Consider the following 14,720-nt stretch of genomic DNA (forward strand, 5'->3'; position numbering starts at 1 on the left):
AACTTGGATTTCAAATACTGACTTTAAAAATGTTCAGTTTTTTTATTTTTTTATTCCCATTTTCTCCATTGAGTAGACTGACCACATTCACCTCATTTGACATTGATATTCAAGCTACATGATAGCCTGCCTAACACCATTACTTATCTGCCATCTTTGTACAAGGGTTAGCTCTGCAAGGTCTAACAGGCTGCCGCAAGCATACCAATTATTTCTAGAACTCCTGTCTCTTAAACAGAAGTTCATCAGATTGAATATAGGCACTAAACGACAAATATGTTTGCTGACTTTAAGTAGTAAATGTTTTTGACTGTCAAACTGCTCTTAGCTGCTTTTTATTGCAGACACAGCAGAGCTTTGTGTTTTCTGCAGCAAGGCTATTGAAGACACCATCAGCCCAAAAGAAAGAGATTAGTTTGAAAAGGAACTGGGCAAGTAGATTTTTACAAAAGCAAACTGTTTGGCAGTTTTCTGTATGCACTTATTTCCTCTATTCTGGTAGTGGTTTAACTGGTGGGAAAGGAACCTTTCACTCCAGTGAATAATAGTAAACATAAGCCACACTCATTTCTTTTAACATTAGTGGAAGTCTTGCATTTTGTGAAAACGGTGGTCCTTATTGGTGGATTCTGATTAGCCACTGAAGGAAAAATAAAAATGAATACAAGAATAATTTCATAATACAAAGGTAAATGCTTTTTTATTTGTTACTACTTTAGCTGCCTGAATCTTCACCAAACCTGTACGTATGCTTCGTAAATATCGGTTCAGGTCTCTACACCCCTCTGACCTCCCTGCTGATGAAACGTCCGAGTTCAGACAGCAGTGTTGTTCCATCCAACAAACTTTCAAACATTTCCATCACTCAGGTATCTGTTAGTTTAAGCTGGTAAGGCCGCTCTTGCCGTATGGAGCAAAACATCCTTTACATCTCACAGTCTCATTACACAGAGATTATAGGTGCTCGCAAGATTGCATGTCATGTTCTTTACTGGCATCTATCAACAGCAATCATATTCTTATCTAGACTCGGGTTTGAACCCAAGCCTTTGAAGACGTGGGAGGGACTTCAATCTAACCAAGTCAAACACATATTTGTATTGCCTTCTTAGAAGCTGTTGGAGCTGGATCATTGAGATAATTGTCAGATTGATGCAAACTTTTACATTACTTTTTCCCCTCATACTGGTCTGCCCGAAACTATTTCACCTGATTTCTGTTTGTACTTACAGAGATCCTGGCACTTTACAAAACTACGGGCTAATTTCATATCTAACTATGTAGAAAGCGGTTCAATTTAAAGTCACATTTTCAAGACAAAATTGCTATGGTGTCTTGCTTTTTATCTCCAGGGTCATGTTGCTGAGTGAATTATTGGTTCAGTTTGCCAACAATAATTTCTGAACTCATTTAATAATGAAGTTGTCAAACTTAATTTTATGACTGATGATAATGATTTTGATAAATAAATTTACGCTGCAGCAGCTATGTTGTGGTCTGCTCTGTCAGACCAATGTGCTCTATCACACTTCCACCATTTTGTTTTTTAAATCACTGTTCTTTTTTACAGTACTCTCAGGTGCAGCACAAAACAATTTCTTGATTGATTGGCATACAAAAGAGAGAAGAGGTCCTGTGTTATTAAACCCAGAAAGCAGTCTAAGAGCCGAGAACTTCAAAGTGCATAAAAGCGCTGTTGATCTGCCTTATATATTCTACAGGCCCTGTATTTTGTAGAACATAGAGACTTGCTTCACAAATTAAAAACTCAGATCTTAGATAAACTGGATCATTTGGATTATGTAAACTAAGAATACTCTGCTATTTAATTTGTCAGAAGATGTGTACTACCCAATTAATTATTATCCTACTAATGTCTTCAGTTCTGCTGTGTTAGTGAAAATTTATTGAACAAAAGGTTGATCAAATATGTTCCATTTTCTATGGTGACTGTTCATTGTACACAACATATTTCTACTTCATATTATTTTGATACATGGTTTCAATATTTTAGAATATGCCTTTAGAATATGCCTGATGTTTAAGACATTCAAAGCCTCACTCTCAGCATACTGTGTTTGTATCGACACCTCTTGCAGTAGTTTGGTTGTTGGGTTGATCTTGGCTCCCTCAAGGTCTTGATCTCCACTAGGTCTCAAGTTAGGTAACCTTGACAGCAATTATCATTGAGGGGTCACATAGATGTTCAAACTTTTATCTATTAGAAAGTTCTTTTGTCAAGAAAACAACTATTTTCTGTTTACAAAAGCATGAAATCTGCTCTGCATATTCACAGGGGATTATCCAATATTTACATTGTGCTTGCTGCTTTTGAAGGGTGAAACTATAAAAGCAGTGTTTGTATGGTAAAAGAGTATTTGGAAAGTGCTTGTCTGCTTTGAACAATAGAAGGGCTGATTGGGATTTATGTTGTATATTTCTAAGTAGTGATTGTACTATTTTGGCATTTTGCACTGTTAATAATGCTGTTGAATAACTTGCATCGTGCAAAATTGAAGCACGATGCGTTTCAAAAATAATACAAAAATAAAAAAAAGAAAACACTTGAGACAAAGCAGTCTCAAGTGTTTCTGTATCGTAAATGGAAGAATTAATAGTAAAATAGATTGAAACTATGCAATACTTTTCTACTCATACTTACCACTCAAAGCTATTTAAAGTAGAGTCAGATTTGCCCAGTTGCACTCAAACACGCATAGATTTTTACACTAAAACACACATCGGAAGGCAGCTTGGGGTTAAGTGCTTTGCCCTGGGGCACATTGACATGAAGCAGGGAAGAAAGCCAGAATCGAAACCACAACTCCCATGGTGCCACATATACCCCAAAGTGAACTGCTGCATGCATGCAGTGTAATAAGAAACACATCAGGGTATTCTACATAAGTTGGGTTACGTTCGCACATCTTTTAAAAAGTAACCCAGAGGACCATTATAGACAGACATTGTGTTGTATTGCTGCACTTACAATCATAGTTTGAAGGAGGAATTTCACTGTGAATTTGTTTAGCTTGTTTCATAGTTTTGGAAGCTTTAGATACTGCATAAAGCAGCTATTGGTATTTGGTGGACCTGCCACCTAAATCACTGCTTTACATGAACTCTTTGACTTTATGATTCTCCATCTACTTACTGAACAGCTTTGTTGCAAATTATATTCACTGTAAAGAAAAGATCATCTGTTAATTTCTGGTGTGAATTTTGACATGCAGGTGCAGATGTTTTGAAGTTTTTTTATGTGGTTGTGGTTTTATGTGGTTGCATGATGAATATTTTGCCTCCATTGCATTCCATAGGAGAGGGATTACACTACTATATAATCGCTTTGCCATGTTGGCAAGACAACTGTTTTCATTATTTTATTTTTCCCTTGATATAATTTCACCTTATTCTACTGAAACAACAAAACATAAATTTATCGTCTCTCCGTTTAGTGATTTCTTAGTCACAACATTTTAGGTCCTGCCAACCAGATACAACTAAAAAAGATTTGATTAGATTAATGAGAGACTTGCTGATCCACAGAGGTAAAAAAAAAAAAAATGCATCTCCTTCTTGTGCCAGCTACAATAAGTTCAGGGTTCTCTATTATGCCTGCAAACAGTTTTGAAAGGTTTGCTTCTGCACAAATCTGATGAGGTTAATTTGCTCGAAGTGCTAGTGTGAAAACACCGGACCCTGGTTTGAGCCCAGGCCAGAACCGGTCTTGCAGTGCAATAGGCCCCTGATGATTCCAGCAACCATGGCTTCTGCTCCGTCATTTAAAAAGCTGTATGGTGAACCGATGTGTTTTGTTTTTAAAGAGATCACTTGTCCCCATGCTGTCACAGAATCACAGAGATCAGACTAGATAAAAACTGATATGTAAGATTATTTATAGCCATATAAAGTTTTAGCTGTTAATATTTTGCATTTTACTGAGTTGTAATGACCACCATCATCAGCAAGAATAGGAAAACATCCCAAGCCATTGCAGGCAGAGGCAATAACGTATAATTTACAATAACTTGACAACAACTTAATTATATTACGAAAATGATATTGGACCAGCCTTATGTGCAGTTCAATAATGAGAATGCTGTGGTCACATAATGATACTTGCTAATGGCAACCAGTGGAAAAACCAATAATGTTCCAGTGTGTTCATGGAAGAAGTTATTCAGCATGAAGATCTGAAGCAACACTGGCTTAAATGTCTTTTACTACAAATAGATTTTGTTCATTTTTTGGACATCCATTAGCTCTGCTTCCATTCTTACAGAAATGACATCTTCATTAACTTGGTTTGCAGGGGAAGAAGCAGTAACACTTGCAGTTTGGAGTGTGGTTGCACGGCAACATGGTTGTGTGCAGGGGATGAAGACGATGCATACAAACCCTGAACTGCAAAGCATCCTGAGTAAAAGATATTTGAAGAGGCAAAAATAGTGGTTCAAGGTAGGAGGGGTGGGGGTGTTTGGAAGAAACTGAGAAATACTGGGATTTTACCAGCTATTTCTGTTATTTAGCAGGAGAATGAGTCTCTGCAGAACAGTGCATAAAATTTTCATAGCTCTGTCGGGATGCTGTGTTTCAATTGGATTATTCATCAAATAGCGAGAAGTTGTTTATCACACAGCTAATACACTGTTGCACAGGTAGGAGCAAGGGAACTGTTTGGCCTCATAATTAATATTAATTTGTTTGTCAGCAGCTATAAGGCAGGAAAAAAAAATGGACGCACCACTCGTTTGACTTGGCCGTGGATTAAGACTCTGCACCCCGGCAGGGAGCCCTCCTCATTCTGTGCAGAGAAATCTGTCTGCAATTCAAATGCTTCAGAAATTATATTATGAACGGAAATTTTGCCAAACAGGAAAACGGTTTGTACACACATTTCAGGCAAAGAGAATGATGCACAGCTTCAAATGTAGCTGTCTGTGCCATGCAAAGAGGGAACATGCTTTATCTGTTGAGGCATTAACAATTTATTGCAAATTGATCGGATAAAGCTTCAAGACTTGTCCTGGCTCACAGTATTTATCTTGTCCATAGTAATACAATTAATTGCCGTGCATTGTGGTGTATAAATCATTGAGGGTAGAGTACCTAAACCCCCTGACATTACAGATGTACTTTGCAGTTGGCCTCAACATACGTCACAAGAAAAATATAACATATAATGTTGCATAAATATAACATCGCTGAAGTTTTACCTGCAGCTAACAACAAATATTTGGCCTTTTTGGCCTAATTTCATAGACTTAGCATTCACCATAAAGATAAATAACAAACACATCAATGGAAGCACTCAGATTACTGTGCTTTTATGTAGGGAAGAGTATAAATAATTTAACATTTCCATTTTAAAGCTGTAAACATAACCTTTTTTTTTCTTAAATGTACGTTCTTCCTTTTCATTTTTTGTGAGATTCCTTGATGATTTCTTTTCAGAAACGATCATCTTGATTGAATAAATCAAAACAATTTTAAATCCAACTCAGAGAAATTAATAATATTGGATTTAACTCTTCATCCAGTTTATTCAACCCTCCAAAAAATCTAAGTTACATAATTCTTCTTAGCAAAGCATATTTGACTGAAAGCTTGATGTTTTAAAGCAGTTTTACTGATGAAACAGTCCCTCATTTTTTCCCCTTCCTTTGACATGACAATTTATTCTTTGTTATGCAACCGTCTTCAAAATTTCTGTCATGAATACACATGGATGCTATGCCATTTGTGCTTAATATTAACAATCAATGACCAGTTATATTGGAATATCTAGAAAAACAATAAATGTGCGTTGTTCCCATATCTTATTTTTATAGGTCCTAATGAGAAATCTTAATTGACTACAACTGGTTACTCAATACTTTACAAAAACTAGAAATGAGAATTTGACCACAAAACGTTTCCCCACTAAAAATAGAGCAACTTGCCTGCTGACCTTCATTTTTATGTGGGTGTAACTTTACATTCAGGTGTACAGTGTCCAAGTGCGTCGCTAATTTATCTTTATTTTAGTTTACCAACACATTACCTTTAAAACATAACTGTGAACAAACTGCAGTTTCAGCAGAATAAAGATTTTCACCCAGGAAGCTGCAGGGTCTTCAACCTAATGCTTACAAAAACTAATTGTTTTCAAAGTTTAAATACATGTCGTCGAATGCAGAAGTATTTACTGTGAGGAGTCCAACAAATTGTTTAATAAGGCATGAATAATACATAATTTAACAGTAAAGCACTTAAGCAGCTTTACCAATATGAAATAACATTGTGTAACACCTGAGCTCTTACTGCAGAGGCCCTTTTGCTTCATGAAAAATTCATTGTTTTCTGTGCCGCAGTGTTTGTTATAATACAAAAAGATGAACTTCAGTTTTCTTTGCGTCTGCTGAAAGAAGTTTGGGTATCTCTCACTCTCGACAGTGTGCAATATAAAAGTTCTTTCGTCTTAACGTCGTGTGAAATGACGCTCAGTTTGCTGCTTTTTCGCAATGTTTTGTTTTTCTCCTCTTCAATAAACCTTTGTCTAATTTATTCTACTCATGAATGCAGCTGTGCAGTTTGTCGGTTCTCCACCCTCTGGCTCCATTGAGGCTCTCACAGTCTGACAGTCAATCGACTCTATTCTGAAAATGCTTCAACAGTCTTTGGAAGCTTGCAAAGATGTGCGGATAGGTAATTTGTTGTGATTGCTGCGTCTCAACGACTTGCCTTCGTTTCTTACGTCTTCTTTCCAGAAATTTGGATTTAGGTTTTTGGGTTTAAGTAAGATACCCTGATCAATCGTTGAGGATTTCAATAACTGAGGCTAGAACCAGTTCTTAACTCAGTTTTGCCAGTGTTGAAGTGAATGAATTTATGTTCATAGTTCATCACCAGAAATATTGTGAGCCAAGTTCAGAGCTCCAACATTAAATTGTCTCATTAATATCTCATATTTTCTCCATAATAAAGTTTCACTAAACTAAACAATTACGAAATTGATTACACATTTTACTTGTTTTCTTTGCTCACATAAATTGTATTTTTTAGTGGCCAGATTTATATTTCTAGTCTTCTCATTCAAAGACACGCTTTTTAAGAGAGCTCGTTCATTTATGCTACAGCTGCAGCTCAAAAAATTAGAACACTATTAAAAGAAAAAAAGTCCCATCATTTTTGTCACTCTTTTTAAAAAGTAGAACTTGAAAGTGAAACCAATGAGCTTGAATGCACCTATCAATATAACCTCTGCTTCCATTAAACCCCAACAGTGCCACAAGCTGACCGCCTCTGTGACGCAGTAATTCATGCCACAGCAGGTCCAATCAATCAACATACATTAGGAAGTTATAATCATCAAAATTATGAGAAATAAAGGACAGGCTTGAAATATTTCTTCCCATGTAATGAGTCCACACAATTCAAGTTTCACTTTGAGAAATGACTGAATATACATGAAGTAGTCAACTTTTTTAAAATAATATTTTGAGATTATTTACATTTACCTGTATAATTCTATTTTTTGTCAGTTTTAACAGACTGAGCATGGGAGGTGAAGGTGGGGTTTGCTAGAAGACTGACTGAGGGACCTATAAATCTATAAAAATTAAAGACATTTGTTATTTTAACCACCAACCTTCTCAGTAGTCCAAGAGAAAGATTAGAGGTGACAGAATGTATTAAGCTACAGATTCTCTGCTTGTTTCTGCTGGTGCTTTCCCCAGAACAATGAAGTGAAGATGAAAACCCTAATAGTTTGTGGTTTGCTTAACTTTTTATGTAACTTGGTTTGCTTTGCCTTGGACCGGCTCTGCTTACATACATCATTTTCTGTCCACAGTGAGCCGTCACTGTGTGTCAGATCTTATTGCAAGTCAACTCTTGGTTTATGCAATTCAACAAAGTGGCTTGCATAACCTATACAACCTGACATTTAAAGGTATAAGCAACAACCACTACTACTGTGCGTGTTGTTGATATTTGGTCTAGAACTTCTGGTGTGTATTTATTTTTGCAGTTTGGTAGTTTGATATGAAACAGCAGCCACTTATTGTACAGATTTTTTTTTTGTCACTTGTCAAAACATGTTTGCCCATGCTACGCAAAAGTTGCCACAATTTTCTTTGCACTAACTGTGCATTCGGAGCAAATTTAGGTCACAGTAAAGGTTCTCCTGTACTTCAAAAAATATTACATCACACACAGATGGCTCTTAAGGTAACATAAGGGTTGTAGAAGTAAAGAGAGAGCCTGGTTACTCTGATCGTGGGAATTCACACTTGAAAAAGTTGGCTTGAAATGTCTTAATGCATGATCATTCAGACAAAGAATGCAAATAAAGATGTAGTTTAATTGGCAAGTAGACCAGAAAAGCTGGTATATGTCAGTTTATAGACATTATAAACATGGCTATGCTAATTAAAATTCTACTTTCAGTGATTCCAAAAAAACAGACCATAACCTGGGACCTATGGTGAAAGCTCTTCACACACTCTAAGGTACAATGGCTCAATGAATGGATGATAAAGCTACAGCAGCAGTCTGGACAGACGGTCAGCGATCTCTCCGCAGGGAGAATGGAAGTTATTTTACAGCAGATTGCCTCACACTGCCCACACGAGCTAATTATACAGACTATTCATGCGCATCATGTACGGCAAAATTTTGTAATTGCAAAGTCTCTGTTCCTGTTCTAATGCTCTACATGACAAAGTGATGTAGATCTTGGTGTGTATGTGTGTGGGTTTTTTTTTTCAATGTAATTTGTGTCTATTATGAATTTTTTCTTCAATGTGCTGAGTGCGCCGCGCTCACTTTAGCTCTGCTCTATGCAATGTGTGAAAAGGATTTGTCTCGGAGCCGATCTGGGGGATTTATTTTCTTTGAAGTGAGGCAGGATCTTTGTGCATTGTGTATCTGATGTAGAGGTGAAAGAGGCCATGAATTTGATGAGTCTTGACATAAAGAGATGACAGCAAACTTTTTATGGCGGGCAAAAACAGGAGTTGCCTGCCTGACAACACTCGTCTTCGCTCCAAAAACAAGGTCAGTGGTTTATTTCAGACCAGCTATCTAGACTTTACAGCTCTGCTGAGAAAAGTATCTCTAACTGGAAACTCTACTGTCATATAAAAAAAGGTTCAGAGGGTCTTTTTACACTTCACCGATTTAAAAGATGTGAAAGTGCATGCACGCAATAGCTTATTGGAAGTTTTTGACCACTTTGTACCTTTTTTTTTTCTTCTGCAGCACAGTTCAGCAAAGTCATGCCATCTAAGTTTGTGAATCTGTGTATGACAAATGAGAAGAGCTGATTGGAAAACCTGGAAGTAATTTTTTGTCCTTGCTTTTGTAGAACTAACTTTTTTGAAAAGTTTTATTTTTTGCTAAAACTGTCTGTTAATTGTCAATTAGGGTCACAACTATCAAATATTTTAGTGAACAAGAAGTGTGGAAATAATTTAATTCTTTTGATAATTATGTGCGCTTTCTGGCATAGGTTGTCTATATCAAGCCTTTCTAAGGTTATTTTTAATCATCGACATACCTAAACCTTAACTGTGTGTTCATTTGTTTAACTTTTGGCACATATTTGGTCATCTGTTTTAATTATTTTTTAGATTCTCTTTTCCTCAGGAACTCTTCATAAGACATCTTGGATCCATAAAAATATTAATTGTGAGCTTTGACTTTGTTTAGAACTGATTCTGTAGGTATTTTGTTCTGTCTTATAGAGAAACAATATCTTTTTAGAACTCTAAAAAAATATAAGGTACCTCTAATGCTGTAGGAGAAACTGTAATAAAATGGGTCAAATCAGGTTACCTATAATGTACTTCCAGAAGAAATACCACTCAAAGTTGCTCGAAGACTAAAGTGCCTCAAAAAAGAGCTGTCAGATCTCATCTTTGTTCTTAAAGACATTTTTCTTATTTGAAAGGCGTCCTCAGTTCTGACTGTACGGCTTTCATGCCTGAGGGCTCTTTCACACCTTAAGAGTTGGAGAGGTCTTCTAGTGTGAAATGCACTAAAATAGATCCTAAAGGTAGAATTAAAATAGTTAGCTAGGAGACATTGAACTTGCACAATTTTTCACTTCAAACAGCATATCATTACATTAAATAGAAACACAGTTGAAGTTGTTGTCTTTAGTTGTTTTGCTTGACATTTAGCTTGAAGGTTAGCACCTGGTTTGCTAGGTAAGAGTTAAAACTGTGACTTTAGTGTGAAGTGACAGACTTTGCAGAGGTGTTTTGATTTTGTACCTGTAGTGGCAGTCGACAAGATTAGAGTGAAGATCTTGCGGCTTAAAAACAGGCATCAGCACTAAGCTCAACGTGGGTGCAAGTAAGCAGGTCAAAGAAGTCAGCGGGAGAGTTGCGAGGACGGTTTTATCAAAGAGCATCTCTCTACCTTTGTCACGTACATGATGGCTGGAGGGAACACTGAACTCTCTCAGCTGTGTGTGACCTCGCCAATCGTTTACTGTGTTTCGGGAGACGGGTAATGGGTATTCTAAAAATAAGTGACGAGGTACTTAAAAGATTTTCCTCACTTGAAATCAAGTCATTTAAGTAAACAATTCTGAGAGAAAATTGCCATATCGGTTACCTCTGTGACCCGCTTTCAGACAAGCGAACGGTGGAGTAGACATTTTTCTTTTCAGATCTTTGCTGCAGATCTTTGGTAGAAAATGTCTCAATTTGATTGTAAAGTTTACTTTCTAACCTTTGTGACACATTTTGTTCCATTTCTTTCCGAGTACCCTTGTATGGAGACATGGTGACACAGAGCTGCGATGTCCTCAGCTAGTGTTTGCTTTCCCAACAGCCAGGTCCATGTGAGTCCCTCCTGCTGCCTCTGGCACCAGGTTGCATTTTCTTCATATTGGCGCCATGCTTTGAGTGGTGGGAGTGTGAACAGTTGTCCTCAATCTTGAAATATTAGTTTTGTTTTGATTTTTTCTGCTGAATGTTTTGCCAAATTGGACTGCATGTGAAGGGATTGTAAAGGCATCAAGTGAGAACATCAGTTGATATTGATTGCATTAAACATTGGCAATGTATCTATTAATATTGTTTTCTTTTGTTACAACGATAGTTGGCTCCAACTAGTAGAGATAGATATGGATATTGTACTTTCTCTGCAGATATATGAAATACCTGCATCTTTTTTTGGATCAGATTTTTTTTTTTTTTTTTTCTGTGGAAAGTTTGCTTTTCTGTTAATGTGCTCTCATCATTGGTCAATACATGTACACAAATTGTAGACAAAATACTTAAGACACAGGTGTCAACCTCCAGTGTCCTGCAGTTTTTAGATGTGCCACAGGTACAAAAAACACTGCAACAAAATGGCTTAATTGCCTCCTCCTTGTGTAGATAATTCCCCAGAGTCCTGCAAATGACCTATTTTCCTCCAGACTCAGAGAATGCAAGACACATTACAAAACTATTCTCTTAATCCCAGTTCCCAGATACTGTACCAGCGCACTGCTGTTTTGAGATATTTATTCAAACACACAGTTTGGTCATTTAGTGTTAGTTTTTATTTTTTATTTTTATTAAACAAAATCAACTCTTCCCATGTATTGTGAAATGTCATTTTTTCCCCTATGTATTCTCACAGTACAATCTGTTAATGTTGATCTGAAAGAAAACATCTTTAAACTTGGCACTTAGAAAACAACCACAAAGAATTGTCACCTTTATTCATTGAGAACAAAATTTACAAAGCCATTTGAACAGTCGTTTTTTTTTTTCAATCTTTTAGTTGTTTTTTTTTTTAAACTCAACTGTGAAGAATATTCAAAATACATTTTTAATGTTTTTTTTATTTGTACTTACAAATATCTACATTAAAGTCTTAGAGTCCTGTCGTGTCTTCATCTCAACTGGTAATAAAAATCCTTTGTAATGTTTATTTATATCTCCTCATATTGTAGGCACTCCAGTTATCTCTGGTCTCTTCTGTTTGAGCTCGAGTGTTTGTGAACGTTCGTCATACTCAAATAGACGTCCCGTGGCTGGGCTCTCTGGCTTCTGGGATGGGTCCTCCTGGCACTGGTTGGTAGGACAATGGCATGGGTGTCTTGACTGGGCTCTGCCGGAAGAGACCCCCATTGGGAGCTCTGTGTTTGCACCGGATAGAGGGCATCGTGGCGCTGCTAAGCGGCAGGGGCAAGGTCCTGCCAGCGGCTGCTCCCAGTGTCCTTCCTGCCCCGTGGCTCTCCCGGAGGAAGGTGGTCACGGACAGAGGCGGGGGCCCGCGGTGTGATGGGTAGTCTCGAACCGACAAGGCCTCCAGAGACTGACTGGGCTGGATGCTGCCGATGTCAAGGGCGGAGATCTCGATTGACTGACCTGGCAGATGCTTGTGGGCAAGGTCCTCATCCAGGAGGCTGTTCAAACGCTGGTGGACCTGTTCCAGGTTCACCTCTTTGTCCTAAAGATGGATGGAAGGGAGGGCAGTGCCAAAGAGTGGATGAAGAATAAAAGGAAGAATTGTGTATGGAGAATTTATTGGAACAGAAAGAGCAGGGATGTTATTTAGGAGGGGGATGATGAATAAAAGTGAAAATAAATGCCAAGTTGGAGAGGAAAAAAAGGTTAGGGGAAATGAAATGAAAATGCAGAATGAAAAAAGAGATTTGTTACAGCAGGCCTCCTTTTCAACTTTACTTCTAAATACACGTAGTGCAGTCTATTCTACCAGCATAAGAACATGCATTCTCCATGCAAGTTTGAAAGATGCTGAAATATGTCTATTCCAGCTTTTTTCATACAGATTTTTTACTTTGATATTTAAGTCACTATTCTGAGTTTTCAATAATAAAACTAAGTTACTGTCACAAAATATCTCCAATTTGAGTTGGATTTAAATGTGTTGCTTTATGCATTGGGCTTTAATTTGCTTTGCATAATTGGTTGACCGTGAGGCGAGACGCGTCCAGTCAGAATCATCTGGTCACAACACTGATTCCAATGCAACACATAAATGCAGAGGCACATTTAAACCTTTGAATAAGGTAACTTAATATTCATTTCTTGGTAGGAGTGTGATGATGCATCTAGCTTACAAGATGATGCATGATGTCGTTCTCATGAGATCTAGACAAGAGTTTAGCAATACTAAGATAGTAAAATAATAATAATAATTTTAAAAAAAGGTTTGACTGGTATTTATTTTTATCCTGGTCATCGCTTTCCTATGCAGTTGTGCTTGATCTTGTCTCTTCCCGGCTTTTTGTTATTGAAGTAGATTTTTTTGGTAGAATTTCAACAGGGCCTGTCGGTGAAAAGAAGGTCTGACCAATGACATACTTTTTCTTTCTTTCTAGCAGTCATCCAATTTGATCATTCCTGTAATTTCAGATTTTGACTGAAAGGAAAAAATGCAATCTTCTGTTGGAATCTTTGATATGACTCTATTTAGCACCAAGTACCAAAGCTAACTTTGGTTAGCCAATTGTGAAAACCTTTAGTCACAACAAATGACTAACTTTTCTCATTTAGTCAGCCTCTATTCAAGAGCTGAAAATGCTCAAAACAAGCAAAAAAGAAATAAAATGCTCTCATAAGTGTTTCTCAGCCCAAGGAGTTGTTTGTTAGCGGACAATCAACACAAAGATATAGTTTACGAATCACTTTAAAATTGAGTTTTAGAACTAGATTTTACAGGCTGTACAGGATGAAACACATTTTACTATCTGGGGATGAAAGCAGCTGGATAGCAGTTTGCAAAACAAACTTAACTTTGAACTTTGAAATTTTGTTATGTTTTGAGATTAAAAAGTCTTGTGCCAGCACATTTCACCACACCCCTCTAATTCTATAAAACAATAACTTGGTTTTAAAATGGCTTACACATTCCTATTAGTTGGGAGATGAAGCCAGACAAAGAATGCAACTGTTTGAGACAGATTGACCAATAAGTGTTTTCATAATTCATTTTCTTTTTTTCCTACTCATGCACCCATCTAAGTCAAACAAAACAAGACGGTCAGACACGGGACAGACTATGAGATGAAATAATGGATGATGTGCACTCCTGCCCAGCCCCCTGCCCTGCCCTGCCCTGCCCTAATGGCCTGCAGTGACCAATCGACTAAAAACAACCAGTTTGGTATTTTGGGTTGTTCTCGAAGTGAATCAAAACTCTCAGCCTCTTCCACTATTTTCATGTCATATGTCTTAAAAAAAAGAAAGAAGTTTGACATTTTCATAAACTATTGATCAGATTGTGTCCACACTAATCAGTGACCAACTGGAAACAAACAAACAAACAAAAAATTAAGTAAACTATTACCATTGCACTGCAATCGTGTGTACCATCTAATGCTTTTTACAACCATTATGATCTTAAAACCAGAAGGTGGGTCTATCCTAAAAAAAAAAATTGTAATGGCCTTAAGATTATAAAATTGAGAAATGTTTTTTGGAAAAAAAATAAAAATAAATAAAAAATAAATAAAAAACTGTCTTTCTACAACTTTGGTTCTATCCATACCTCAAAGGTCTCACTGGCGAATCTTCAGCTTTGTTGTATTTACTTTTTTTTTTTTGTACAAATCATTCTCTAAAAACTTTGACAGCTTCAGGAGGACTTAGTGAAAATCCTACTGTACAGGAGTATGTCAGCCACACCCCGATCCAGATACACAACTTATTTTTACAATTTACCCCATATTTATTGTATTCAAGAATAATGCTCTGTTCTCTTTTTAT

At 37.0% G+C, this 14,720-nt stretch overlaps 1 protein-coding gene across 1 annotated transcript in view; it reads right to left on the reverse strand.

Moving 5' to 3' along the window:
• Window positions 1-11,687: 11,687 nt before the first annotated feature.
• grid1a (glutamate receptor, ionotropic, delta 1a) overlaps window positions 11,688-14,720 on the reverse strand; it is a 220,122-nt gene continuing 217,089 nt past the window's right edge. The window contains exon 16 of the mRNA XM_055029739.1: window positions 11,688-12,438. Within this exon, the coding sequence (XP_054885714.1) occupies window positions 12,001-12,438 (438 nt within the window). The 3' untranslated portion in view covers window positions 11,688-12,000. The remainder of the gene's footprint in view (window positions 12,439-14,720) is intronic.

The sequence above is a fragment of the Poeciliopsis prolifica genome, unplaced genomic scaffold (genome assembly GCF_027474105.1).
Source record: "Poeciliopsis prolifica strain line A6 unplaced genomic scaffold, Auburn_PproV2 SCAFFOLD005, whole genome shotgun sequence".
Classification (NCBI taxonomy): Eukaryota; Metazoa; Chordata; class Actinopteri; order Cyprinodontiformes; family Poeciliidae; genus Poeciliopsis; species Poeciliopsis prolifica.